Raw genomic sequence first — 27,730 nt, forward strand, 5'->3', positions numbered from 1 at the left:
ATATATCTGGAAAAGAACTGGGATGTGAAACAAAACTTAATATGTTTAGATCAATATTAAGTCAAATGATGTTATCTTTAGATTGTAATGATAAGAAACTGATATAGTTGATGATATGAAGTAATTTGGAGCAGGGGTGGAAGCATTGCGGGAAGCCATTGGAGGGAGGGGAGGAATTGGGAACGGGGTAGACAATTGATAGAATGAAATGTTTTAATTATATACGTTGTATTCCTGAGAAAAATAAAATTTGTTTACCAAAAAAAAAAAAGGATCTGGGCCTACAAGTCAATCGAGAAAAGTCTCACTTGAGTCCAGTCCAAAGAATAAAGTACATCGACGCTATACTAGACTCCATGACATGCATGGCTTACCTGCCTCAAGACAGAGCGGCAGACATCATTTCCTTAACCACCGTCGTCCGTACCCACACTCCTGTCACTGCCTTCCAAATCCAAAGGCTGCTTGGCCTTACGGCTGCAACTACGTCGGTTGTCGTATTTGCCAAACTGAAAATGCGTTGTTTACAACTGTGGTTCATCCGGAATTACAACCCAGCGATCAACGCACATACTGTCCTCCTATCCCCCCCTCCCAACATATGAGACTCATTACTTTGGTGGACTGTCCCCTCCAATCTTTTCCAGGGAGCACCCTTCCATCCGCCATCACCCCAAGTCACCATAACGACAGATGCTTCCCTGACGGGATGGGGTGCGCACACCATGGGCCTTTCCGTTGGGGACAAATGAGATGCACAGAAGAGGAAGTGACACATAAACTTCATAGAACTGCTGGCAATACAACATGCTGTCACCAGCTTCCTACCTTTAATCAAGGGAAAATGTGTCACGGTCCTCACGGACAACACCACGGCGCTCCCTTATGTCAACAAGCAAGGAGGCACTGTTTCCCTACGCCTCTGCAACCTTGCCATCCAATTATGGAACTTCTGCATTGCCAACAACATTTTCCTTGTAGCCACACACATCCCTGGACACATGAACGTGCAGGCAGACCATCTAAGTCGAGTAGGACTCAGCCTTCACAAGTGGGGGATGAACCCAACATACCTCCTCCCACTCTTCCACAGGTGGGGAGCTCCCCAAGGCGATGTCATTGCCACCAAAGCCAACAAAAGATGTCCTCTGTTCTGCAGCTGGGGAGGCAAGGATCCACAATCTCTGGGAGACGGTGTCCTTTACCCTTGGTCCATGGGACTTCTGTACCTCTTTCCTCCCTTACCTCTGCTTCTGAGAGTGGTCCGCAAAATACTCTGAGACGGCGCGGACTGCATCTTAATAACCCCATGGTGGCCGAGGCAACCATGGTTTTCAACAGTCCTCGAGTTAGCAGGAATATACCATCAATTCCCTCCAGCTCAGGACCGCCTTCTCCTGTCCGACTCCCCTCTCCTACATCACGACATACCACAATTGAAATTGACAGCATGGAGGATAACATCACCAGTTTCTCCACCCACGTAGCGAACGTTCTATTGAATTCCAGGAAACCTACTACGTGGAGGTCCTACAATTATAAATGGCGAAGGTTCTGTTCTTCCTTAGGTGATGACGCCCCTCGAGCCACCTCAGTGGGTCTCGAGTTTTCCAATTCCTTCTCTCCCTAGCTGAGTCGGGACTTTCCCATTCATCGTTACGAGTTTATTTGGCCGCCCTTTCGGCCTACCATGTTCAAGTTGACGGATGTACACTGTTTTCCCATCCGCTTGCAAGGTTTATTGCATCTCTACCATCCTGTCAAAACTCCAGTCGTTCCCTGGGACCTTCCTCTAGTTCTCCGCCAGCTCACGAGGAAGCCCTTTGAGCCGCTCGCAACATGCGACCTCAAACTTCTAGCATGGAAAACGGCCTTTTTAATTGCTGTCACCTCGACTAGGCAAGTGGGAGAAATATTGGCTTTCCAACACGATACGCCTTACCTGTTGTTTTTGCCAGACAGAGTCCGTACCGGACATTTCCTTCCTGCCAAAGGTGGTGTTAGAGTTCCACATGCAGGCGGAGGTCTTCCTCCCGGATTTCTTCCCAACTCCAACATCCACGGAGGACAGACTCTTACACACTTTGGATGTGAAGCGGGCTCTCCTGTTCTACCTCAATAGAACACACCCGACGAGACGAGACTCCCAACTGTTCGTCTCTTACGCACCTGCAAGGTGCATCACTGCTCAGCGCCTGTCAAAGTGGATTGCGGGGCTCATCCATCTCTGCTACCTAATCGCCAAACAGCCATTGCCTGGCCCTATCAGGGCTCATTCTACCAGAGCTGTTGCGACTTCCACTGCCTTCCTCCAGGGAATTCCCCTGACAGACATTTGCAAAGCCGCTACATGGGCCATGCCTAACACCTTCATCAGGCACTACGCCCTAGACGTCCATAAGAACACCAATACCAACATGGGACGTCACATTCTGTCTTTGGCTACGCAGTAAAGGACCTGCCAGCACCCTCCTCCAGGTAGGCCACTGCTTGCTAATCTCCCATGGGTGTGAAGCACAGAGACCACGTCAGAGATAAACAGATTGCTTACCTGTAACTGGTGATTGTGCATTCACACCACCCGCCCTTCTTCCCCGCTGCTGTCAGCTTCTACATTTTCAGTAGGGGTTGATTTGCGACGGTTTGAAGGAACTGGCGGGATGTCCGTGCCCACCCCTCTGGGCATGCGCGGTGGGGTTCCTGTGCATGCCCGAGGGACTGGGCGCAAAAATCCGTTAAAAGAGCTTGCTACAGCACCGATCGATCCAGCGCGTGCGCACTAGATCCCATGGGTGTGAATACACAGATGACCACTCGAAGATCACCAGTTACTGGTAAGCAACCTGCTTTTTTTCTCCTTAGTTGTAGTTCCCCTTCCCTTCTTTTCTTTGTGGTTTATGTAGTATTATAAAAAATAAAAAGATTCCCTCCGGGGGTCTTAAAAACAACAACAAAACCTTGGCACCCTTATCAAAGGGATTACCGCTACACTAATCACCCGGGGTCCCAGTATCCTACATCTAAGCCCTTCGTTCACTAACAAGGGATTCATAAACATAAAAGTTCTAGCCAACCCAGGTCAACTCACCACCCGCCCCTTTCACATAAAACCTCTTCCTAACTAGAAATGGTGCCTGCTCCTAGCAAGTTTGGTGACAGGCTAGCTCAGTTTTATTCTGCCTGGAAAAATATCACCTCTGAGGAGTGGTTCTGTCTTATCGTTAAATTAGGTTGTAGATCGGAGTTTAGTTCATTGCCTCCATGTTCTTTACCCTTAAAAGCATCCAACCAGGCAACATCAGACCTTTCTCTAGCATTAAAGGCTTTTCTTGAGAAAGGGGCGGTTGAGGAAGTATCAAAGCCGTCCAAGGGTTTTCTTTCTTGGATGCTTCTAGTGGATAAAAAGGATGGGGGAACAACGCCCATTCTAGACCTCCGAGATTTAAATGTGTTCCTCCCTGTTTCTAAGTTTCGGATGCTTTCCATCCCTTCAGTTTTGCAATTATTAAAGTTTAACTGTTGGTTTGCTGTTATTGACTTGAAAGATGCTTATTTTCATATCTCTGTCCATCCCCAACCCCAGAAGCCCTGTATGCCAGTGTTTGGTTTGCCTTTTGGCTTGGCCACGGCCCCCATTGAGATTGCCAAAGCGTCCAGCTCCAGGGGTGGCTTGCAAGGATGACCCACGTTCCCTCTTGTGGATGACTAAACACCAGTTATTAACTCATCGCTCCCTAGTTTTAGAGACCTGTTAGAAAGTTGGACTTTTAGTGAATTGGGGTAATAATTAATTATCGTATGGCACTGTGTGTAGTATAGCCAGGAGAACCTAAGATTGTGTGGCAGCCTGAAGTTCTAGCAGTGTATGTGAACAAGATCTTGAGGTAAGGGTGGATCGAAAGTTAAATATGAGCAGCTAGTGTGATGCGGCAACACTAATGCAGTCTTGGGGTGCATCAACAGAGGCATAACATCCAGATCACAAGATGTCATAGTCCCACTGTACACTGCATTGGTCAGGCCGCACCTGGAGTATTGTGCGCAGTTCTGGGGGCCTCACTTCTAAAAGGATGTGGACAGAGTGGAGTGGGTGCTGAGGAGAGCGACAAGGATGATTGGGGGCCTGGAGACCAAGAAGCCCTGCGAGGAAAGGCTGAGGGATTTCTTGGGAATGTTCAGTCTGGAGAAGAGGCTGAGGGGGGACAAGATGGCTCTCTTGAAGTATCTGAAGGGCTGTCACTTGGAGGAGGAGGGCAGGGAGCTGTTCCTGTTGGCAGCAGAGGAGAGGACTCACAAGGATGGTTTTAAATGAAGGGCAGGGAGGTACCAGCTGGGAAGGGTCGAGGATGGTTTTGGTGGCCCCCTTTTGGCCCTCCAAATATGGTTCCCATCCCTTCTGGGGATCTGTCGGGGGCAACGTTTTCCCCTGCCCAAACAACCAGACTTAAGAAGCATCAACAAAGTATTTCACCACAGTCTGGATTGCCTCAGCCTAATGGTCTGGAGGCTGGGACAGAGATCTAATATTTTCCCAAGAGGGTAATGATGTCCTTCTGAATTCACACAAGCCCAATACTAGGAAGCCTGTTTGTGCAAATGGAGATGATTCTCTCTTTGGTGTGATGAGAGGAAGATGTCTCCATGTTGTGTCTCGTTGCAAATCATATTTGAATACTTATTGCACTTAAGAAATAAAGGTTTAGCCTTTTCTTTAAAAGTTCCCCTAGCTGCAATTTCTTGTTACTGCAGGAAAGCCAGTTTTTCCCCATCACTTGTCTAAAAGATTTCTGGCGGGATTATATAATTTGTGTCCACCTCGGGGACCCATTGGTCCCTCAGTGGTCTCTTTTGTTTGTTTTGGCACAATTAATGTGTAGACCCTTTGAACCTCTCACTACATGTTCATTGGCAGAACTTTCCATGAAAGTATGCCTTTTGGTGGCTGTTATATTGGCCCGAAGAGTTAGTGGGAGGTCTTCAAGTAGATCCTCCATTTTTTTATTTTTGCAGACAGAGTGATTCTTAGACTTAGTCTTAGATTCCTCCCTAAAGTAGCCTCCAGATTTCTTTTTTCTCAGGATATTATTTTGCCCATTTTCTTCCCAACACCAAGCTCTGAAAGTGAGTGATAGTTATACTCACTAGGAGGGCCGTATTTTTTTTACCTTAAAAGAACTTTGGGGTTCCGTAAGGGCAAAGCACTGTTCATATGCTTGGCTGGGCCTAATTGGGGGGGGGGGTGAGGGCCTCTCCTCAGACGTCACCCAGGTGGATTCCTTCCACCATTCATTAGAGAGTGCCTGCGGGTCATCTAGTGCACCGTGCCCTTTAGACATTCAGGCCCATTCTACCAGAGCTGTAGCTTCCTCTGCAGCCTCCCTTGACCGAGTGCCGTTAACAGAGATCTGCGGTGCTGCTACATGGTTGTTAGACGACACCTTCGTCTGCCGCTATGCACGGGATCAGCAGGCAAGACTAGAAGCCCAAGTGGGAAAAGCTGTGTTGCAGGTGCTGTTCAAATGAAGAGCACCGAATAATGGCTGCCACCATCAAACGAGTGACGACGACTCCCAGCACTTTATTATGGTTTTAGAATTGTTTTAATTGTAACTTATGTTTTAGTGTCACTTACCTGTTTTAATGTAAGCCGCCCTGAGCTGGCTCTGGCTGGGAGGGCAGGGTAGAAATTCGATAAGTAAATAAGAGTGCATGCCCCATCTCCTGGTGAGTAGCTTGCTAGAGTCCCCTCGTGGGACTGCACGGAAGATCGATGGTGAAAACAGGGTTGCACTTACCTGCAGCTGTTGTTCATCGAGTATCTTCTGTGCAGGCGCATGTACCCTCCCACCTGCCTGCTGCGCTAGACCATGTGGCCCCTGGGTGGGAACAAGTTCTGGCTGCGGTGCACAGTGCCCCCTGGAGGCTTTTAGCTGTAAAACCTATCCAACGGCAGGCCTGCCCATGCTCAGTGCTCGTGCCTGCACAGAAGGTACTCTATGAACAACACGGGCCAATGCAACCCTGGTTTTTTTACAACAGACTCTTTAAGTGTTTTTAAAAGATACGTTCTGAATACTTTCCACCCCTCCCATTCCCACTGTGTTTCCCGCACGCTGCGACCCCTTTGTTAACTGGCGGTACATTTAGGTGCAGACATATTTGAGTGAGGTGTATGTTTTCTAAATCTTGCGAGCAAGATGGAGGGCGGCAGAGGCAAGAAGAAGAGAATGAACAGACAGAAGGTGGAATCCTCACTAGTGGCCCATCACTGGGCACTGAAAAACTCTTCTCCAAATGAAATAAGTTGTGTGTGTGATAATGCGAAGGCAGGGAAACTGTGGCAAGCCCCCTTCTCTTCTGTCAGTGAAGAGTGGCCTCAGAGCTTCTTGCCCTCTGAGAGTTTGGATTTTGTTGATTGCCTCCGAAGCACGTCCTGCTTTACAGGCAATGGATGGGGGTTTTCCCCCTTGTCATTGGCTCTGCTGGGAAAGCTGTGGTGTGGTTGGTTTCATGGGATGTGCAGAGCAGTGAGGGTCCCCTGCGGATGGTTCAGAGGAGCGGCAAACCCTCGTTCCAGAATCTCAGCCGTGGAATGGGACGGGAGGGACTGTGCCGAGAGCAGGAGCGGGTGGCTCTGTGTGCCTCTAGTCTGTCCCCTCTGAAAGAACCGAGGATAGCAAGCTGGTAATTTTGTGGTGGGGAGGGTGAGAGAGGGGGCTGCAGCCCTGAAATGTTGCTCTCTGGCGCTTCGTGCAAAGACGGTGCAGAGGGTGTGGCTGGCGTGTCATGTTTCACTTTCCTTGGTGTTTTTTTGGCTTTGTGTTGGGCACAGCTGAAAGTGCCCATGGCAGAGAAGCCTGGAAGCACTGTGAACTTCCGTAAGTTGCTGCTGAATCGCTGCCAGAAGGAATTTGAAAAGGACAAAGCTGACGACGATGTCTTTGAGAAGAAGCAGAAAGAACTGGAAGCCGCCACCACAGTGAGTCCCCCACACAGCTCCTTCTGTATGTGGGGGGGTGGGGGTTGTGTGTGCACTCTGCTGGTGGGAACGGGATGTGCCGCATTTTGCTAAATTTGAAGAGAGTGGTTTGCATTTGGCTGATCTCAGAAACGAGGGGGGGCTTGCAGTGTGGCGCCATTCCGCCAGTATTCCCTGGGTCAGCCCTCTTTCCAATTCCCTTTCCTGTGCTGCAGCCAGAGGAGAGGACCCGGCTTCACGACGAGCTGGAGGAGGCCAAGGACAAGGCGCGCCGGCGCTCCATCGGCAACATCAAGTTCATCGGGGAGCTCTTCAAGCTGAAGATGCTGACGGAGGCCATCATGCACGACTGCGTGGTGAAGCTGCTGAAGAACCACGACGAGGAGTCCTTGGAGTGCCTCTGCCGCCTCCTGACCACCATCGGCAAAGACCTGGACTTTGAGAAGGCCAAGGTGGGGGAAGGGCCTCCACTGTCACAACAGGCGGGGGGTGGGTGGGGAGGCCTTTCGAGTGGCAGCAGCCAGGGAGAGGCCGTCTTCGCATCTTACACAGCCATCAGTTAGTCATCCTCCAGTCCTTTTTCTGTAATTAAATTTCTAAAAGCTTGGGAGTTTGCTCAACATCCCGATTCTTGACGGGTTTCACTCCCTGCTCACTCTGCTGGCCCCCCGTGGACTTGGCAGGGATCCCTCCCCACGCCTGGTTGGAGGATGCCGCCCGCTCCGGGTCCTGCCACTGCCCCCTATATATGGAAGGCCTGATCACTACGTCGTGACGTCATCAAATGTAGGCATAACATTCCCTGAGCTCTGCAGTTTCCAGCTACTGTCACAAGTGTTTTAACTTGCAGTTTCTCGTGTACCCAACAAGATATTCTCTTGATTCTTTCACTGCAGTATTCCAGACACTTCACACTAGCTTACAGTGTTACTGAGTTAAGTTTCCCTTGCATATTTGGGTGCATGTTTCGTATAATTTACAAGCATATAATAGGGGAAAGTGGTGGATGTCTGTTGTATGATGGTATTGTCAAATAACTTCTGGTTTTCAGTATTACTTTTTATTTACCATTGACACAGCATGAGATAGAAATATGCACAAACTCATACTTAGGTAAGAAGTTTTCACATACAGTAAACTTCAATCATAATCTCCAGTGACCCCAAAAAAACCCAGCTACACAGGACATTCACAAACATTCAAGGGAACCAACAACTGTAATACAGAGTACAACAACAATCAATCTTCCTATGGAATTTCTTTTGAGTAAATTAGTAAATTAGAGGAAAATATAGAAACTACACATTGTGGCCTTCAATGAATCTAAATCTCCCCAGTTGTCATTTCAACTCACGTTGTTGCAGTTCAGGGGCAGATATATGTGAAAGGCAACCACATCACTTCTGTAAAGTTTACAGTTTCCTCTGTGATGTTTGTGACAGTCTTTGACAACAACAACAATACAGTCCACAGTAAACAATGACCAAGAAAAACCAATAAATAACAACTGTGCACTGACCAACCCACCCAAGAGCAATAGAAAAGAGACTTCAATACAATAAGAAATTCAAAGCATGTAATCCATCATAGGAAGCATTGCTGGCAACCGAAGGGGGAGGGCATGGGCACATATGCACACACGCATGTACGCCCCCCCCCCCACACACATACACACAAATTTTAAAAAAACAAAACAAAAGGGGGGGGGAAATATTTCTACATGAGCCCTGCTGACTTCGGGTCAGTGGGAGAGTTTGCATTATGTATAATCTCAAAGCAGATCTGTGCAAGTCCATTTCAGCCTCCAGCCTTCCATTTTCTGGCCTGGTGGAATTATTCCCCCCCCCCCCAAAAAAAACCCAACACATATGATTTTAAAAAAGGAAAGAAAAGGGCAATTTTCACCCTGCCGTTTGTAGCTCCGCATATGTTATTTAGCTCCACTCATAAGAGTCTCTCTATTGCAAAGATGGGGGGGGAAGGGAGGGGAAGGGAAGCTTCGGGGAATCGACCCACCTCTTTCTTCTGTGAAAATACAGATGATCACTGTGTAAAAAAACCCCAAACAGCAGCCCCAGAAAGCCCTTGGTCGCTCAGGAAGCAGGGGAAACGTTCCCGCTTGCTGGGCTCCGTCCCATCCCATCCCACTCCAGTCAGATTAACTTTTCCCCTCCCTCCAATCTCTTCCTTCCGAGACGGCCACTGTGGAAAAAACAAAACAAAAAACAAACAAACCCCAAAACCAACTCCAGAAATCCTCCCTCGTTTTTGCGAAAAACCAGTCCGGGAGAAAGAAAGAGACCCGTCGTCTTCTTCTGCTCCAGTCAGCCACAAAGGAAATGTTATGCCTACTCAGGTCGCCATTATAGTGACGTCACGACGTAGTGATCAGGCCTTCCATACAGGGGGTAGTGGTCCTGCCCCTTCCATGGCAGGGTTGCTGTCCCAGAGGCTGAGAGGTGCTTTCTCCCCTAGAGGTGCTTCGTCCTCTCTGCTGCTCTTCACTGTGGAAGTTAGATCAGGCCTGAACATTCTTGGTTCCTGCTCCTCCTTTGCCACTATTGTGGTCTGGTGATCAGCTGGCCACGATGCCAGCGCGTTCCCAGAGCTCAGCCTGAGGCTCCCTGGGATGGCACCCCCACGGCTGTCCAGCGGAGATTGTGAGGGCACCTGTCTTGTCTTCCAGCCTCGAATGGATCAGTATTTCAACCAGATGGAGAAAATAGTGAAAGAGAGGAAAACGTCATCTAGGATCCGGTTCATGCTTCAAGATGTCGTAGACCTGAGGCAGGTACGTGTTTTGTGAGGGATGTGACCGGAAGGGGTCTGAAAAGCAGGCAGGTGGATCTGGGCTCCTGCGAAAGGACAGGCGTGGTTTTGTCAGTGGCTTGCATCTGGAATTTGATCACCAGCAATGCATCATGGAGTAGTTCTCCCCTCAGTGCCTTCTTGACCCACGTCCTGTGTCTGCAGATAGTGCCAGTATCCCAGAGTGACCCACCAGGAGAGCTCCCTCAGCCTGCTTTGGCAGGGAGGGTGGGGCAGAAATCCAAATAAATAGATAGAAGGGCTGCCCGTCAGACATGAACGGGTTCCCACCAGGTCTGAGTTGCGGGCGTGAGGAATGTACCATTAGCCGGGGTGCAGAATGCTTCCTCTTCAGGGCCTGTTTCCTCTTTTGTAGTGTAACTGGGTGTCACGGAGGGCAGATCAAGGCCCCAAGACAATAGAGCAGATTCATAAAGAAGCAAAAATTGAAGAGCAGGAGGAGCAACGGAAAGTCCAGCAGTTGATGACCAAAGACAAGAGAAGGCCTGGTAAGTCCCGGCACCCCACCTTTCCCTTTCCTATCCAGGTTCCTTAGTGGTGCCTCAGCAAGCGCACTCAACTGGCTCTTCCATCTGCATGCCTTGGCAGTACCAGTGATGCTCTGCTGGAGGCCAGTCTCATCGGTGATGTTGACGCTGGCACCCTTGCCCAGACGGGCTGAAAGGGGTGCTCTCGAGCCATAGTGGGCAGAGGGGTGTATAACAGTTCACCCGAAATCACCTCCAGAAACTTAAAAACATAAGAGAGGCCAATGCTGGATCAGGCCAATGGCCCTTCCAGTCCAACACTCTGTGTCACACAGTGGCCAAAAATACCAGGTGCCCTCAGGAGGTCCAGCAGTGGGGCCAGAACTCCAGAAGCCCCTCCCACTGTTGCCCCCCCCCAGCACCAAGAAGACAGAGCATCACTGCCCAGACACTGTTCCATCTATACCTTGTGGCTCATAGCCGCTGGTGGACCTCTTCTCCATATGATAACTGGTTGATTTGTTTTCAATCCCCAGCATAGCATTTGCCCTTTCTGTTGCTTGCGCACAGTGAGTTGACATTTTCAGTGAGTTATCTACCACGACAAGATCTCTCTCCTGGTCGGTCCCCACCAGTTCAGACCCCCATCAACATGTATTTATAGTTAGGATTTTTGGCTCCAGCATGTATCACTTTGCACTTGCCCACACTGAACCTCATTTGCCACTCTGATGCCCACTCGCTCACAATCCTCCCTTGTTCTCACTACCCTGAACAACTTAGTGTCATCTGCAAACCATTAATGAACAAGTTAAAAAGCACCGGAAGTAGAACCGAGCCCTGCGGTGCCCCACTGCTTGCCATCCTCCACTGTGACCAGAGGCTTTCAAACTTGGAGGGGGGGGGGGCTATTCTTGAGTTCCCATCATTGGCAGTTATAAGGGAGATGGTCTGTCTTTTTGTTTCTCTGCAGGTGTCCAGAGGGTGGAGGAGGGTGGCTGGAACACTGTGCAAGGGGCAAAAAACAGCCGTGTGCTGGACCCCACCAAGTTCCTTAAAATCACCAAGGTACGTATTCAGGAGGAGGCCTTTGGTTAGAGGACTCATTGGAAGGGGAGCTAAAAACCACACGGTTAATCTGGCCTCCGTGTTCCTTGCTGAATGTACGCTTGATTGCTCCTTGGTGCTGCCCTTGGGGACTTGATGCCCTGGAGAAATCACTGCAGAGCGGGCAGCTCCCTGTGGCTTACCACCGAAAAGAGACTGGTCTCCCACCCACCCACCCACCCCCCCGCCCAAGCAAACTCTCCATGTTTTGTCCTCCTGTGTATTGCAGCCCACCATAGACGAGAAGATCCAGCTTGTGCCTAAAGCCCAGTTGGGCAGCTGGGGAAAAGGCAGCAGCGGTGGAGCAAAGGTCAGCGAGATTGGTAAGCACGGAGCTCCCTTTCCTTTCTGCTCCAGTGCTCAGCACACGGCCTCCCCAGGGGGGAAGGGCTGAGTCCCCCCACACCAGTCAGTGGCCAGGCCTTTGGGAAACCAGGCCAGAATTATGCCCCGAAAGTGACTGAAGCCAGGCTCATTGGCCGAATGCCAGGACCTGCGTAATGGATGCCCTTGAATTCAGTCTGCATTTACGTGTTTGTTCTACTGTTGTACTTTGTTCTTCTCTGGCCCGAAGCCCTGAAACTTTATTCAGCCAATCCTGTCGTGTTTTGAGCTTCTGTCACACTTTTCTAGCTCACTGCTGAGCCTGTCCTCCCAGTTGTAAGGACTGGACAGTGGCTTTGCAGTGTTCCCTCTAAGCTGAGTTAGTGTGAGCAAACTAATCTATGCAGGAGCCAAATCGCTCGCTCACAGCTTTAGTGCCAGTAGCTCACAAAGTAGAATTCTTGCTCACCAGACTCCACAGCTTAGAGGGAGCATTTTGCACATGCGCTTTTTAAATGAAAACCCAGATTCCTAGGGTTAACCTGTCTCATAAACCAATCTCAGTTCGCTCTTAATGAACACAGCCCTGATTAACTGTAATGCTTGGGTGATCCTTCCCTCACACAGAATTCTGTGCTTTGTGGGGCAGGTCTTTAATCTGACTCCAGTTAGCCAAAGTGTCTGAGTGCTCCGGTCTTTCTTTCCCACCAAGTGGCACTCTTAAACAGGATCAAATGGGGTTATGAATCTTAGTTACTGGCATTGAAAGAAATGAACAACAGAGGGCAAAAGCATCATTGCAGCCTGTTTGGGCATCATTGCAGCATGTCATTCCAGTATCGTATGAGCTTGGCAACTAGCCACGTTCATGCTGGTCACGACAACCCCCAAACTGATTGTGAGGTGGCTGGATTCTGCTTTCTTTACACTGGTCTGAGGTTAAGTGATCCACGTAGCCCTGTTTGGAGAACTCAGTACATTCGATGCCCTCCCCTTGCACGTTAGGGGCTCCCTACCCAAATATTTCCAGGCTCCAAATAGACACGCGTCCCAGACGTCAGGCAGTGAGCTCCAAAGGAGGAGCAGCAGGGTCCTTCCGCGAGACGGCTGTCACTCTCCCCCACATCCTCTTGCAGATTCCTTACGACCCAGTGCCACTAGTTTGAACCGATTCTCTGCACTGCAGCCTCCCGTGTCATCCGTGTCAGCTGCAGTCACCTCATCAGAGTTGGACTCTCGCAGGGCCTTAACTAGGTAAGCAGCAGGCAGTCGACCGCAGCTTCTCTTGACGCTTGCTTTTAAGGAAGGCTGTCGGTGATGCTGCCACCAGAGAGGTGAAAGCAAAAAAAAAGGGGCCCCCCGGGGGGGGGGGGGGAATCATCCACCCATGCATGCCTTCCTTCCTGCGTGAGAAGTCCTGATTGGTATGTTGTGCTGTGAGGGGCCGTGCGTGGCACTTCACCCACTTCGTTAAAACAGGCCTCCCTGATGGAGTCTCTGGACTTCTGTGCTTGCTGTTACTTGCAGTTCTCAGTAGATGTGGGTTCGTACACCTGTCCTGGCTTGTTAGCAGTGATGGTGGCAAGTCATTTGTCTGTGAAATGTCTTCCCTGCTGCAGTCGCGGGAGCTCAGGCAGAGAGAAGAATGACAAGCTGCTGCCCTCTTCTGTTGCCCGGCCCAGCACCTTCCTACGGGGCAGCAGCAGCAAAGAGCTCCTCCTGGACAACCAGGCACAAGAGGAGCAGCGGAGGGAGATGCTGGAGACTGTGAAGCAGTTGACCGGCGGCCTAGAGAGTGACCGCAACAGCACGGAGGCAGACAGGAGCAAAGCCAAGGAAGTGGGTGAGTTTCCCGGCAGGGGGGCTGGGACAGGGCCTTCTGGCCAGCTGCTGGTAGTCTGGGGGGGGGGGCACTGAGCACACAGCCAGGCTGGGGGAGCAGCTGCACCGGCTGAGCTCTTCGCTCACCTGCTGGTCTGTGGTTTCGTCTGCATTTGGCTTAGAGCCCTGCTGAGCCCGGGACTGTGGCCGCTTGTTTCTTTTCTCTGTAAAGTGTTGCTGTTAAGGCAGGTATTGGACAGGATTCCTAGTGGATTTTCATATTTTTGATCATTTTTTGGAAAGCAAGCGGAGGAACATTATAGAGTACGTGAGCACAGAGAAGAATGCCTGAACATGCTCCAGTGGCTGGCCTTGTTTCAGTCCATTCCGTCATTCACAGTGGGGAGGAGGCCCCCCGTGTCTGTGCTGGGATCCCCCACTTGGCCCTCTCCTGTCCTCTCCCCAGGTCCTCACGTGGTCCTTCTCCAGTGCCTCTGGGTATTTCCTGTATGCTTATGACACCCAGCTCTCTCTCAGAACCTTCTCCTGCCCACCAGTCTGGCCTCTCCAGTTGATCTTTCCGTTTGATGCCTTCTGGTCGCCTCAGGCAGCGAGTGCCCAAGACTGAACTTGGTGCTGTTCTTTTTTATTATCCTCCATGTCAGTCGGCAGCATCGGAGTCAACCCTGGAGAGCAGGGGTGGCCAAACTTGCTTAATTTAAGAGCCACGTAGAGTAAACAGCAGATATTTGAGAGTCGCAAGACATGAACAGGTGTTACACACACATTTTTATTGAAAATATGCAAATTTACTTTTTAATAACATGAAATGAGACTGCCAAAAATAAAAACAAAAGGGGTAAAAACAGATACTGAGAGTGATATTTATTTGTCCAGTGATATTTATTTGTTTCCTAATGATATTTATTTGTCGGGGGGGGGAGGTAAAAAGAAAGAATGAAAGAGATGAACAGAAAGAGAAAAAAAGACAGCAAATAGAATGGGGAGGGAGTGGGAAGGAAGGGGAAAAAAGAAAGGGTGGAACAAAAGGAAATAGATGGAGGAGGAAGGAAGGGGAAAGAGGGAAAACAAAGTAAGCAAATAGATTGGGGAGGGAGGGGGAGAAACGAAAGAAGAGAGAAAGAACAAGAAAAAGCAAACAGATGGGGAGGAAGGAAGGAAGAGAAAGAATGGTGGAAAGAATGAAAGAGGGAAAGGAAAGAAATAAGAAGAGAGAAAAACAAAGAAAGCAAACAGATGGGGGAGGGAGAGAGAGAGAGAAACAAAGAAAGTAAGTAAATGAGGGAGTGGGAGGAAGAGAGAGGAAGGAAGGGAGAAATAGAGAAAGAAAGGTGAAAAGAGAGAGGTGGAAAGAAACCGAGTAGATGGGGGGTGGGGAAGGAAGGGGAAAACAGAGAGAGAGGTGGAAAGATAGCAAATAAATGGGGGGGGGGTTGGAACAAAAGCAACCCCCCCACCTCTGCCCCAGCTGGTTTGGTTTGGAGAAGGGATTTAAAGAGACAGTGCTTTTCTCTAAGCTGGTGGGCAAGGCTGCATGGCGGGGGCTTGGAGAACGCCTTTCATTTTAAATGTGTTCTCCAAGCCCCCTGCCCCTGCTGGCCCATCAGCTTGGCATGGAGAAGGGATTTAAGGAGGCAGATGCCTTTGCCAGGCCGGCCAGTGTCTTGGGGCTTGAAGAACACATTTAACTTTAGATGGGGAGGAAGGAGAGAAAAAAAGAAAGTGGAAAGAACGCAAATAGGTGGGTGGAGGGAGGGAGAGGTGGAAAGAAAGCAACTTTAACTTTAAATGCGTTCTCCAAGCTCCACCCCCAGGCTGGCTGGCTGGCTTGGCTTGGAGAAGGGGTTTAGACAAATGCCTTCTCCAAGCTGGCGGGGCGGGTGGGGGAGCTTTGAAAACGCCTTTAAAGTGGCTTTCTTTCTCTGCTCCCCCATACCTTAAACCTCCCTCTAGGGAAGGGAACACTGGCTGGAGAAGGGAAGGCCAATCAGGGAGGCAGGCCTCCCCTCCCCTTCACCAGCTGCTGTGCCGGGAGCCTCGCAATGTCTGTGGAAGAACTGCATACCACTCCCGAGCCGCAGTTCGGCCACCCCTGCTGGAGAGCAAGCGCAAGGCCTGGGCTGGATATTGGAGCCCCTTCCTCTGCTCTTGGCAACATGGCAGAAGAGCAGCCCCTCCTCTCCTGGGCACAAGGCTCCCCCCTCCCTGGCCGTTTGTCATCTGGACTCCTGCAGCCTTTCCCTTCTGTGGCCCTCTGCTGTCAGCTCTGGCCACATGTCAGTTCTCTGTATCCCGTGGCTCCACTCCCAAACTCCTTGCCCATGGCCCTCCTCTTGTAATCCGGTGATGTTCACTCCACTATCCTTCTGTCATCTTCCTTCCTTCCTTCCTTCCTTCCTTCCTTCCTTCCTTCCTTCCTCTGCTTCCCCCAACACCTGTGCATGATGATGCCTCCTCTTGCTTCGTGCAAATCCCTCTTTAAAAGCCGCTTTTCCCATGAAGTTTTGATCCCAGCCCCTCCCCTGCTGAAAGTATACCTGAACCCACGTGACCAGGAGGAGGCTCAGGCGCTTCCCTCGCTTGTCACCACCACCTCCTCCTCCCGCTGCGGCATGTCAGTTTTCAGAGCGTCAGCTTCCCGCAGCAGGGGCTGCGATGGGGCCTGAAGGATAATTCACAGCCACCTTTCTGGTTCGGCTGATGGGAAAGGATCTCCCTATCAGGAAGGAAGCTGCTCCTGCCTGGTGTCTGTGCTGACTGTCTCTTTCACTGCCTCAAAAGCCAAGCCTGAAATCCCCACCTACCCTGCCCAAGACAGCAAGCCTTCCCTATCAGACGAGGAAGTGGAGAGAAAGTGCCGGTCGATCATTGATGAATTCTTGCACATTAATGACTACAAGGCAAGTGGAGCTCCTGGGCAGGGAGGGTGTCACTCTGCCCTCGGGGGGGGGGGGGGGGGCTTCCTGGCAGGAGGCGGCGGCCAGCTGAGGCCTGGGTGTTGAGGTGGGAGGCACAGACCCCTGCAAAGCCTCCCGCTGTGTAACCAGCCCATTGTGTTGCCTGCGCAGGAAGCCATGCAGTGTGTGGAGGAGCTGAATGTGCCGGGCGTGCTGCCTGTCTTTGTGCAAGTGGGAGTGGAGTCCACCCTCGAGCGGAGTCAGATCACCAGAGATCACATGGGCCAGTTGCTGTATCAGCTGGTGCAGTCGGAGAAGCTGAGCAAGGAGGACTTCTTCAAGGGGTCAGTCCTCTGCCAGGGGAAGCAGAAGCCTCTCTGGGTGCTCCCTTCTCTTTTGTGGGTGCTGGCAACGGAGTCCTACGCAGAGAAGCGGCCAGTGCAGTCTTCTGGACAGGATGCTGATTGACCAGTGTGTGGCTTTCTCCTGCAGATTTGCAGACACCTTGGAGACAGCAGACGACATGGCTATCGATATCCCGCACATCTGGTTGTACTTGGCAGAACTAGTGACCCCCATGTTAAAGGAAGGAGGGATCTCTATGAGAGAACTTCTGATGTAAGCAGAGCTCTTCCTCTGGGGGGGTGGGGGTGGCAAGGCCGGCCTGCACCATCTGTAGCTCCCCGTCATTCCATGGATGCGTCAGAAGAGCTGCCGCCTCTGGGTGGGGGGTGGGGTGGGGCTGAGAAACCCACTCGGGGTTTCCAGCTGCCTGGCCACTGTTCAGCCAAGCAGAAAGGGCTGTTCCGGCAGTTGGTGGCAGCCAGCAGAAAAGGCCGTGCACCAGTCCTGCTTTGCGGCTCTTGAGCCAAGACATCCAGGCCATGCGTCCAGAAATCCTTTGTGGGGCTCGTCCACAGTCTCGGTAAAGCCAGTGCTTGTTGCTGTTCCATTGCAGAGAATTTAGCAAGCCGTTGCTTCCAGTGGGAAGGGCTGGAATCCTACTTTCCGAAATACTGCACCTTCTATGCAAACAAATGGTGAGTGTGCCGGGCGCCTCCACCAGGTCTTGTGTCTCCGGAGAGAGGAAATGGTGGGGCCTGGGAAGGAGACAGGACCGGGGGGGGGGGAGCCACGGCTTCCCTGGGTCCGACTTGCAAGCTGAAGGTCAGTTTTTCAGAAGTGGCTTTGAAGTCTGCTTCGGCTGCTCATAAGCGGCAGTCCCGCCTGTCCTTCAGGTTGTGGAGAGCATTTAGACCAACTTCTGCTTGTTGCTTAGGCTTGCCAAGAACTCTTCTCTCTCCGAGGGGCCTGGTGTCGTGGCCCCTCACTTGGCTAACACGGCCAGGGTCCCACACCCCAGCAGGTGCCAGAGCCTCCTCTGGGGATAGTGGCACAGCTTCTACTGCAAACAGGGCCTCAGCTGACCCGTCACCACCGGAGCAGCTTGATGGGGTTCCTGCGCACGTGCACACACCCACCCACCCACACACACCCCGTTTCACAGCCAGGGCGCTTTCTTTCTGTTCTAGAGCCATAAGAAAGTGGCAGCCTTGTGGAGGGAGGCTGACCTCAGTTGGAGAGACTTCTTACCCGAAGGCGAGGATGTCCATACCTTTCTCACGGAGCAGGTGCGTTGGGACTGGGGCTCCAAGCAGCACCGGGATGCTCACTGGGCAAAGCTTTCTGGGTAAAAGAAAGGGACACATTTCATGGATGGGGGCTTTGGCTTGATTTAGAGAAAGGCTTCTGTCCAGCCTCTCACCCTTGGCTTCCATGACCGCTACCAACAACAAGAACAGAATAAGATATTTTTATAAAGCATTTCAATCGGTAAAATGCCAGTTGAAAAATATCCAGCGGCAGCAGCGGCCACCCAGCAGTGTGTAGTAAAAGCCAAATAGAAGGATTGGGATTGGGGGAGCAACTGTGCAGAGGTTCTTACACATCAGGAGGGTGTAGACAGCTTGGCCAGAGTCCTGGGTCAGGGACATCCAGTTCCAGCCGGGCACCTGGGACTCGGCAGGGTCAGTGTGAGAGGGAGTCCCACCGCCTTGAATCCCCCTTCAGGGCAGGGATGACCAGTGGGAGGAAACACAAGGAAGGGGAGAGCGCTTGGGTGAAAGGTCGCAGTGGGCGTGGATGAGTGGCCCTGAGAGGACCCTCGTCCCAGGGACATTTGGGGTTTGGAAGTCTGGAATAGGGGGGGCCCCCTTACCAGAGGATAAGTGGTAAACTCTTGTTTCCTCGTGTCTTGGATGAGGGGGAGGGACGAATAGGAAACCTTGTTTTTGCTGTTTTTTTTTTCTTTGTCCCCCCCCCCCCCCCCTGCAGAAGTTGGACTTCACAGAAACGGACAGTTCAAGTCCCTCAGAAGCACTTTCAAAGACAGAACTCTCTGCTGAAGAGCTGAACAAACAGCTGGAGAAACTCATTATGGAGGACAAGGCGAACGATGAGCAGATCTTTGATTGGGTAGAGGTACAGGCTCCCGTCGCTGGCTGTTACTGGAAGAGGCACGATGCCGCTCACCTCTGGCACTGACCCCTTCTGCCGGTCAGGCTCTCCGCCTTCGGTGGAGTCTGAATCTGCCCCTTTGAGTTGCATCCGTCACCAGCTCTGTTTTCCAGGCTGGTGTTTTGCTGATGCCTTCATCCGTGTGGTCTGCAGGGGCTGTGTCTCAGCCCAGAAGTGCAGAGTAAATCCTTGCATTTTACTGCTCCGGAGAGTGCTCTGAGATTGCAGCCTCTTTCTGAACGCCCTGTTTGGGTGACAGGAGTGCTCCGGCTGCATGGCTGCAGGGCTTTGTCACTCTCCCGCTCCCTGAAGCTCCTGTGGAGCCAGCCTGACCAGCCTCCCTGGGCAGCAGCAGGAGCTCTCGGGAGCCGGTGCTCTCCTGCGGCCAGCCCACTGTCCACTGAGGGCGCTGACTGATCTCTCCCTTTCCCTTTTAGGCAAGTCTAGATGAAAGCCAGATGAGTTCACCTACATTCCTTAGAGCTTTAATGACAGCAGTTTGTAAAGCAGCAATTATAGGTGAGTAGTGCAGTGCTCACCCATAAAACGAATCTGTTTCAAAGATGAATGAATCACTTCCTATAATTCCCTGTGTATGAAGAATGACTCCAGCAGATGGTGACGCAGAAGGCCAAACTAGACATTTGGGGGACCCAGATCTGACGCTGACTCTGGAAGCCCCACAGGGGGGAGGAGGAGGGGTTCCAGCTGTCCAGCCCCTTCTCCTGTACCACAGTCCTGATCCAGACCGACCACAGAATGCTCGGGAGCTTCGTGAGCTGCAAATAACGTTTTGGCGGTGATACGATTGGAGCTGGGTTCATCAGGGTTCCCCAAACCGTCACCTCTTGTTTGGCCCTGAGGCACCGGCCTGGCTAGTGTGAGAGGCGGCTGTCTTCCATCCCGGGGGACTTTGCAGCTCCTTCTCTTTGGGTCTAATTGGATGGGATGTCGAGTGGGAACGGAGATGGGACCGTTGACCTCTTCACTATATACACGAGTTGTTTTTCATCCAGATTTATTTTGCTGGGAAGCATTAGGTGGTAGTTTTCCTACAACAATTCTTGGTGTTCGCTTTGGGGAAGGGGAAAAGGCCTTGGAGTTTCACCTCCCATTTGCATTGGGACGGGCTTTTCTTGTTTCTTATTTATTTGCTGGGTCACAAAGGTCACCATGTCATTCAGCATACTTGTGGCTGGGCAAGCATTTATTTATTTATTTAATTCAAATTTCTATCCTGCCCTTAAGAACATAAGATAAGCCAATGTTGGATCAGGCCAATGGCCCCTCAGGAGGTCCAGCAGTGGGGCCGGGACACCAGAAGCCCTCCCACTGTTGCCCCCCCCCCCAGCACCAAGAATACAGAGCATCACTTGCCCCAGACTGAGAGTCCCTATCGATACCTTGTGGCTAGGAGCCACTGATGGAGCTCTTGAAGCTGTCCATGTTTGTAGCCGCCGCCACCCCCTCCTGTGGCCATGAGTTCCATGTGTCAATCACCCTTCCCGCGATCAGGCTCAGGGCAGGTTACAACATTAGTATAAAACAATAAAATCATGATTAAAACTATAAACTTAACCCTTAAACAGTGTTGATCAAACTACATCACAGCGATTACAATGGTTCTCTGGTGTCAGACAATTAAGCAGAAAGGGCTAGATCCCATAAGGGATTCCAGATTATAGGCACCCTACCCAGGGTAAACCCAGGTAGTTGTCATTCAGTGTCCTTGAAAATTGAAGACCATGGTACAGAACAGGGTAACAGAAAAGCGACAGGATGGTATCGGGGGGGGGCAGATTTTGTTGGTGGAAGACATCCCTTTGTCCGTTTCAGCAGCTCAGTAAAGCTGAGAACTGATCTTGCAGTTTTGGTATCAAAAGCGTGTGTCCAAATTGTTCCAGTTCCTCATATTTGTACCTGAAGTCAGGGTGGGATGGCAGCTCCTTTCTTTCAGGCCCTCTCATTTCTGTTGTGTGGTCAGCCCAAACACCTAAGAGTGTTTCATTCTTCCGCAGTTGCCCCGTCTGTGAAGGTCGGCCTGGCCTGCCTGGCCTCACAGCCTCGGGCTGACGCTTGCCTCTTCTTTGTCTTTCCAGCGGATAGTTCTAGCTTGCGAGTGGACACTGCTGTTATCAAGCAGAGAGTGCCGATCTTACTTAAGTACCTAGACTCAGACACGGAGAAGGAACTACAAGCACTTTACGCACTACAAGCATCAATAGTAAAACTTGATCAGCCTCCTAGTAAGTGTGCTGCATGTTTGATTCTTTGGTTGCTTGGCCTCTTGAATCAGCTTCATGTCGTGTGGGCAGACGACATCAGTCTTGCTGCTCTGTGAACATCTCTGGCAGTAGGGCTGACGAATTCTCCATCAGTACAGGAAGGCATCCCTAAGTGGGGTTTTCCATGTGCATGCTCTGAGGGCAGGGCCAGAGACATTCTGAGAGCCCTGGTTCTGTTTGGTGAGGAGCCCCCCCCCCCCCCGCCATCCCACTCTTGGCTGTTCCCTGCCACCAGACCACAGGGTTGCGTGCAGAGGAGGGTGTGGTCTTCCTGTCAAAGGCCTGCAAGCCCAGCACTGTGCTTCGGCTTCACTGACCCAAGTGTGTCCTGGTGGGCAGCAGGCCGCCACTGCAGAAGCCCTCGCTTCCTCCTCATTCAGACAGCACCCAGGGGAAGTAGAGTCTATGAACTCTTAAGCCATAATGTTTGTCCCAAGTCCTAGACACTGCGCTTCTCTCTTTATCTGATTGGGGGGGGGGGGTGTCTGGGTTGTCACATGCCCAAAAGTTCCAGATCACTGATAAATAAATACAGAATGGGATGCAGCATTGTTTAAACAAACCATTCAGATCTGCAACTCCAGGAAGCCCTCTGCAATAGCTTTTGAGGCAGCAGTTGGCTGTCCTTCATGGAAAGCATCAAAAATTTAGGCTGAATAACTTCATAATCAGGGCAGGATTCCCTTCACCACATCTGCAGTTCTGCACGTCACATTTTGAACTGAGCACGTGAGCCATTCCCGGTGGTTGAGTACTGCTTGGTGTGCAGTCAGTCCCAGGTTTGTTCTCTAGGTTTTCCACTTCAAGAATCTCAGGTCGTGTGGGTCAGAAAGGAGTCTCTGTCTACATGAAGTTCAGGAGAACCACTGCAGTTTGGAGGAGACACACTCCTGAACTAGATGGACCAAGTTCGTGTGTTCATGTGATGCTCGCTCGGCCAATAAATGCTGTTCAGAGGATGTTCTTCTCTTCCTACAGATTTGTTACGGATGTTTTTTGATTGCCTGTATGATGAGGAAGTGATATCAGAGGATGCCTTCTACAAATGGGAAAGCAGCAAAGACCCAGCAGAGCAGAATGGGAAAGGTGTAGCGCTTAAATCGGTCACCGCATTCTTCACGTGGCTACGAGAAGCGGAAGAGGAGTCGGAGGATAATTAAAACTGAATACAAAAAAACAAAAAACAAAAAAGCAAAACAAAAAAAACAATTTAAGTATTTTTTTAAAAAAAGTTTCATGTCTTCGCCAATCACAGTGCAGCAAGGCCAATTCTCGCGCAGACCCCCCCCCCCCTTCTCCCGCATATGCACGAGTGGGAGAGGAAAAAACCAGACACAAACGCAACAGGCGATCATGGAGGATGAAAAAGTACTTGAAAATTCAAGTCCACTTCAGACCGGAGGGCAGGAGCACTAAACCAAAATACATCTATTATTTATAGAAAATATTTTCTGTTTTAATCTTTTTCCTTTTTAAACAAGGACTCATACTTTAAAAGAAACAAATCTGTTTAGGAAAAAAGTGAGAACTTTTAATTTATTATTTTAAGGACTGCAAATGTCAGTGTAATTTTTAAATTTGCAGTTTCTGTAACAAATTGTAAAATAGACAAAAAAAGCAGAGAAATAAATTTCCCTCCCCTTCAGATCCACCTCAGTTTTGTTTCAGAGCACGGTAGCTGTGTGTAATAAACCCTAAAGGGGGGGTTGGAAGTGAGCTAGATGAGGGAGAATGAACTGTGCAAAGGGGGTCATCAGATCTTCCTGCCTGCCTCTCCGCTTGCTTCCAAAAGAAAACAACAGAAAAACAAAGCGTGACCTTGGAACCGAAGGAGCGTGTTTGAGAAACCAGCCGTGGACCAGACTGCTTGGAATACCTGGCTCAATGCAAACAAGCGCTACCCTGGAGAAAGAGGAATTAGTAGCAATCCTTTCAGAATCTCTAGCGCAACTTTAAGGCTTGTAAATACATAGAACAAATATTTAAAAAAGAAAGAAATTGACTCCATACTATTTCTTTTCACTTTCAAAATATAAAGAACAAAATAAAGACAAACCTTGCAAGTTTAAAAGGAAAGAAAGTGGCTTCTCTTTTAACAGCAGCAGGACAAGCTGTGCTCCCCCTTTCAGTAGGGGCTTGCCTCCTTACGAGAAGGGGGGGTCTCTTCCAGAAATGACCAGGTCACATAGGAGCAGTGAGTAAAGGGAAGGGGGGGGGTTGGTTGCTGTATGCTGCAGATTGGATTTTCTGTCCATCCTTCGTGTCTCACCGGGGAAACCTGATGGCGTATTTCACAGTGCTTTCCCGCCCCTCTCTGCTGTGCTGAAGGGGTGAATGTGTGCCTTTGTTCTGTCCTAGTCCTCATTTCCCCCTCCCCAATATCCTTGTTCTGGGCCTTGGTTTTCCCTTCAGGGTGGAAGGAATGGGTCTTCATGGGATTAGTGGTTCATGGTACCATGTTTGTGGGCTGGGGGCTTGTGCGTGGGAGGAGTGGGCTGCTGTCTGCATGTCCCGAGGTGCCTCAATCAAGCTCTTCCCTCAGAATACGGCTGGACAGAAGGACGCCCACTCAGACCCTCCACTGCATCACAGCTGAAGTCCCGCCTCTGCAGCTGCCAAAGTGAACACGCCGGCTCTTGTGAGGACAGCTCCTCGCCTGTCCCCGATCAGAAAGGAGTCTTTGGGGAAATGTCTTGGTGATGCATTGGCTGCTCTTAACCAAAACAGGAAGGAATGCGTCATATGCTTGGTTGCGCTTGACTTGTTCAGGAGTTGCTGGATTGATGAAATACTGTTTTGATCACCAGGGACTCGAAATGGTGTTAAAATATAACTGAGCAGGGGGACTGGGGCGTTCCGCTGTGAAGTTCCTGCTTGGGTGTGCGGGTGCTCTGGCCACCCACAACAAAAACCCTTGCTCTTGTTTTTGTTTCTGTAACTACCAGAAGTTGAGCACCGTCTCCCATTTGGTAGATGGAAGATCTCCTCCTCTGGCCTGCAGCAAGATTCTTGTCCCGTGGGGAAAGCGGGCAGCCTGGAATGGGGTTGGGGGTTTGGGGCTCTGCCAGCTGGCAAGAATACGGAGGGAGAACACACTTTCTCTGCACAAGTGGCTCTCCAAATCCTTTCCCTTCTGCCAGGCTTGTTTTAAGAAGTGCTTTGGGGAGAGGCCTGCCTTACCCGTACCCATCATCTGTGCAGTCGACGCCTGCCCTGGCTTTGCATCTTTGTTCCAAGACGTGTGTGGGCAAAGCTGGGCCCCCCTCTCTCCTAAATGATTGTTGCGGGGCTGCCGTACAAGTCCCAGAGGAAATTGCACTATCCTAGAGCGTGCCTAGTCAGAATAGCAGGAGCCAAAAAAAGGGTGTGTGCGGGGGATGCTAAAGTTCTTTGACTTTTTTCATGCCTAAGATTCCCTACCCCTTGTCATTGTGGCCATGTTTGAATGGGACATGAGCGCTGCAGTTTTACCTGTGTATGGAGGTTGGCTCTTCGGCTGTTCACAGAGTGGAGCACTGGACTTAACAGGAGGATTCGTTCAGCCTGGGGGAAGAGGATTCGTTCAGCCTGTTAATGCTTGAGGTGCCTTCTTGGCCATGATACCTGGAGACAGGAATCTGGGCGGCTGTCCTCCTCTGGAGGGAGGAGGGAGTACTCCAGCCTTAGTTGGGAGTTTGCTGCAGCCTGTCAGGGAGCCTCCTAGCGTCATCCTGCTGTGTCCCAATAAGACATTGTGATGCTAAAGAACAGCAGCTGAAGAATTTGGGTAGTAACAGTCTGACACAACATACAAAGCTGCAGGCAAAAGCGAGTTAAACATAGATGTTGAGATATTTACGTTTAGATATTTAGACGGGGATAATTGGGCAGGCCACCCCCACCCCATGAACACCAGCAGGAAGAAAACAACCCCAACAACCAAATCAGGTGGATTTCGGGCATCATCAGCTTTCTAAAGCAAAAATTCAGTGTTCTGTTTTCACTTGAGAACATCCTGTTACACTTGGGATGTTATAAAGTATCCACTCCAGGAGGGAAAGTTTTTCACAAACGTACCACTCGTTGAAGAGCCCCATTCGGCACATCAGCTGAAACCATGGAGTTGATATGCCTGACAGATGTGGGTGGCAGAGCCCAAGTTTCTGCCTTGCAGATGTCTAAACATGGGAGGCTTTAGTGCTGGAAGCCACTGTTCCAGATGGCCTTCTCATGGAGTATGCTGTTACCGCCTCTGATGCTTCCAGACCTTGGGAAGAGATGCACTACAGCCGCACACTGGTCATCTTTCTCCCTTAGCAGATGTGTAGCCCAGATAGACCTGATTTTCTGATCAGTTTGTCGCCCCTGATGTAGACGTGGGGCCCTGCAGAGATTAAGGGAATACCAACCTTTTTCTCTATGATGGACTGGTTTGGGATGAAGAAGAAGAGATTGGATTTATACCCCGCCCTTCACTACCCAAGGGAGTCTCAGAGCGGCTTACAAACTCCTTTCCCTTCCCCTCCCCACAGCAGGCACCCTGTGAGGTAGGCGGGGCTGAGAGAGCTCTGACAGAAACTGCTGTTTTTTCAAGAACAGCTCTGACAGAACTAGGCTTGCCCAAGGTCATCCAGCAGCTGCGAGTGGAGGAGTGGGGAATCAAACCTAGTTCTCCCAGATTAGAGTCTGCGCTCTAATAAAGGAGAAAGCAATTCGGTGACCTGTGAAAGACTGAAACAAGAAGGTACAATGGGGTCGTCGTCACAAACCTATCCTTGTGGAACAGACAGAGGTACTGGACTACAGACCAAACAGACACATCATTGGAACTAATCTATGGAGATGGCTGCCATGAAGAAACGAAACTTCAGCATGAGATATCTGAGGGATGCGTCTCTCACAGCTTCAAGCGGAGGATGTGTCAGGGCTCATAGCACCACATTCACTGTTCACAGTGGGAGGTGGAGGATGTGTTAGAATCCCCCTTCTGAAAATGTTGTGCTTGCTGGAGGTCGTGAAAGGGAGAATCCCTCCTGTCAGGGGGCCACAGCCGCTACCTGCCTCCTCAGGCCCTGATTGGAAGCCTCCTTCCAGAAACAGCAGAACATGAGGGAGGTTTGCCACGTGTGGATGGATTCCTTTTCTTTTGTACCGTGTTGATGTTGTAACTAGTGGGGTACGGCCTTGATGTGGATCACTTTGCAGAGAGCCATCAGAGATGTTTTGCCAGGCATGCGTTTGAGGCAGCGAAGTTTCCATCTAACTTTGCCTCCCCCAGCCTCCTCCCCGCCATTCCTTACGTTATTGTACCAGCTTTCACAAACATGGGCACCCCAAACTCACTCTCACAAACTCTGCTATTAGTGTCTAAGTTGCCATCTGGTTATATCTTTGACTGTTGTTACGATTGTTCTTGTTTGTCCTTAATAATTAATTGTTATTGTTTTTAACTTGTTACCCGCCCTGAGCCTTGTGGCGCAGGGGAGGCGGGCTAAAAGTCTAATAGAAACCAACCAAAATGAAGAACCGCAGTCTGGAATACCTCTGAGCTCAGAGACTGGTCCTCCCGATCCAGGCTGCGGTAGCTTGGCCAGTCCGTTTGGCTATTCAGGGAACTCCTGCCCCTCGGGAGGAAATACGTTTCTCTGCCCAGATAATGACTACTGAAGCCTCTCTTTGCGGCATCCTGGATTTGGTGTCCCGTTTCCTGTCCACATGTGCTTTTGCTGTGCTGGCGTCAGTCCTGTTGGAGATGTCCAAGTTCCAGATCTTGTTCTGAAAGTGAGCCCAGGTGAGGCAGATGGCCTTGAGCTCCAGGAAACGAATGCTCCAGGAGGCTTCCTTGGACCTCAGGTTCACGTCTCCCAGAGACCAGTGGCATCTCAATTATTGGAACTGTCACAGGAGCCACTGAAGTGCCCTTGCCTAGGAAATAGTGTTGATGGTTGCAGTCAGCTTTGTATGTGGACTGCGAGGGGCGCAAGATCACTGTCTTGATGGTCTGTGCTTGAGTTGCAGCTTCAGTTTGCTTTGCTCCTTCCTGTCAGGGAGAAGTAAGAGTTTTCAGCACAGTTGATTGTTGCCCCAGTTGATGGAGAGCATGAGTTGGCATCTCTGGAAGTCTGAGGAAGCAGTGCTGCAATCGACACTGAGTGACGTTCTGCATTCCACTGCCACTTTTGCTGTGGATGGAGACCAGATAAGGAAGGATGGCAGTGCACTCTACCTCACAGGGAGGTGAGCCGTTATTGACACCACCAGATTAGTGAATACCCTAAGCTCCAATACCAGGCCGAAGGATTTGGCCCTGAGTTGAAAGTGTTGGTTGTCCAAGGCAAACCAGAGGAAGCATCTGTGGTAAAGACTGATGGGGACACACAGGTATTCCTCTGTGAAGTCTACAGATGACAAGAAATCTGCCGTCGGAAGACACTCCACTATTACCTTCAGCATTGCTGTTTTGAAATTTTGGCATTTCATGAATGTTGTGAAACATGAAATCCA

At 50.5% G+C, this 27,730-nt stretch overlaps 1 protein-coding gene across 3 annotated transcripts in view; it reads left to right on the top strand.

Annotated features, from left to right (window-relative positions):
• EIF4G3 (eukaryotic translation initiation factor 4 gamma, 3) overlaps nucleotides 1-23,302 on the top strand; it is a 100,084-nt gene extending 76,782 nt beyond the window's left edge. For all 3 annotated transcript variants that reach the window (XM_015412616.1, XM_015412619.1, XM_015412617.1), the window contains 17 exons: nucleotides 6,833-6,979; nucleotides 7,195-7,431; nucleotides 9,666-9,770; nucleotides 10,164-10,296; nucleotides 11,249-11,343; nucleotides 11,612-11,705; nucleotides 12,843-12,960; nucleotides 13,326-13,549; nucleotides 16,330-16,448; nucleotides 16,617-16,789; nucleotides 16,938-17,063; nucleotides 17,404-17,485; nucleotides 17,978-18,076; nucleotides 18,780-18,926; nucleotides 19,400-19,481; nucleotides 21,062-21,208; nucleotides 22,226-23,302. In XM_015412616.1, the coding sequence (XP_015268102.1) occupies nucleotides 6,833-6,979; nucleotides 7,195-7,431; nucleotides 9,666-9,770; nucleotides 10,164-10,296; nucleotides 11,249-11,343; nucleotides 11,612-11,705; nucleotides 12,843-12,960; nucleotides 13,326-13,549; nucleotides 16,330-16,448; nucleotides 16,617-16,789; nucleotides 16,938-17,063; nucleotides 17,404-17,485; nucleotides 17,978-18,076; nucleotides 18,780-18,926; nucleotides 19,400-19,481; nucleotides 21,062-21,208; nucleotides 22,226-22,407 (2,310 nt within the window). In that variant the 3' untranslated portion in view covers nucleotides 22,408-23,302. The remainder of the gene's footprint in view (nucleotides 1-6,832; nucleotides 6,980-7,194; nucleotides 7,432-9,665; nucleotides 9,771-10,163; nucleotides 10,297-11,248; nucleotides 11,344-11,611; nucleotides 11,706-12,842; nucleotides 12,961-13,325; nucleotides 13,550-16,329; nucleotides 16,449-16,616; nucleotides 16,790-16,937; nucleotides 17,064-17,403; nucleotides 17,486-17,977; nucleotides 18,077-18,779; nucleotides 18,927-19,399; nucleotides 19,482-21,061; nucleotides 21,209-22,225) is intronic.
• The last annotated feature ends 4,428 nt before the right edge of the window (nucleotides 23,303-27,730 follow it).

This window comes from Gekko japonicus, unplaced genomic scaffold (assembly GCF_001447785.1).
Source record: "Gekko japonicus isolate JY-2015 unplaced genomic scaffold, Gekko_japonicus_V1.1 scaffold131, whole genome shotgun sequence".
Lineage (NCBI taxonomy): Eukaryota > Metazoa > Chordata > Lepidosauria > Squamata > Gekkonidae > Gekko > Gekko japonicus.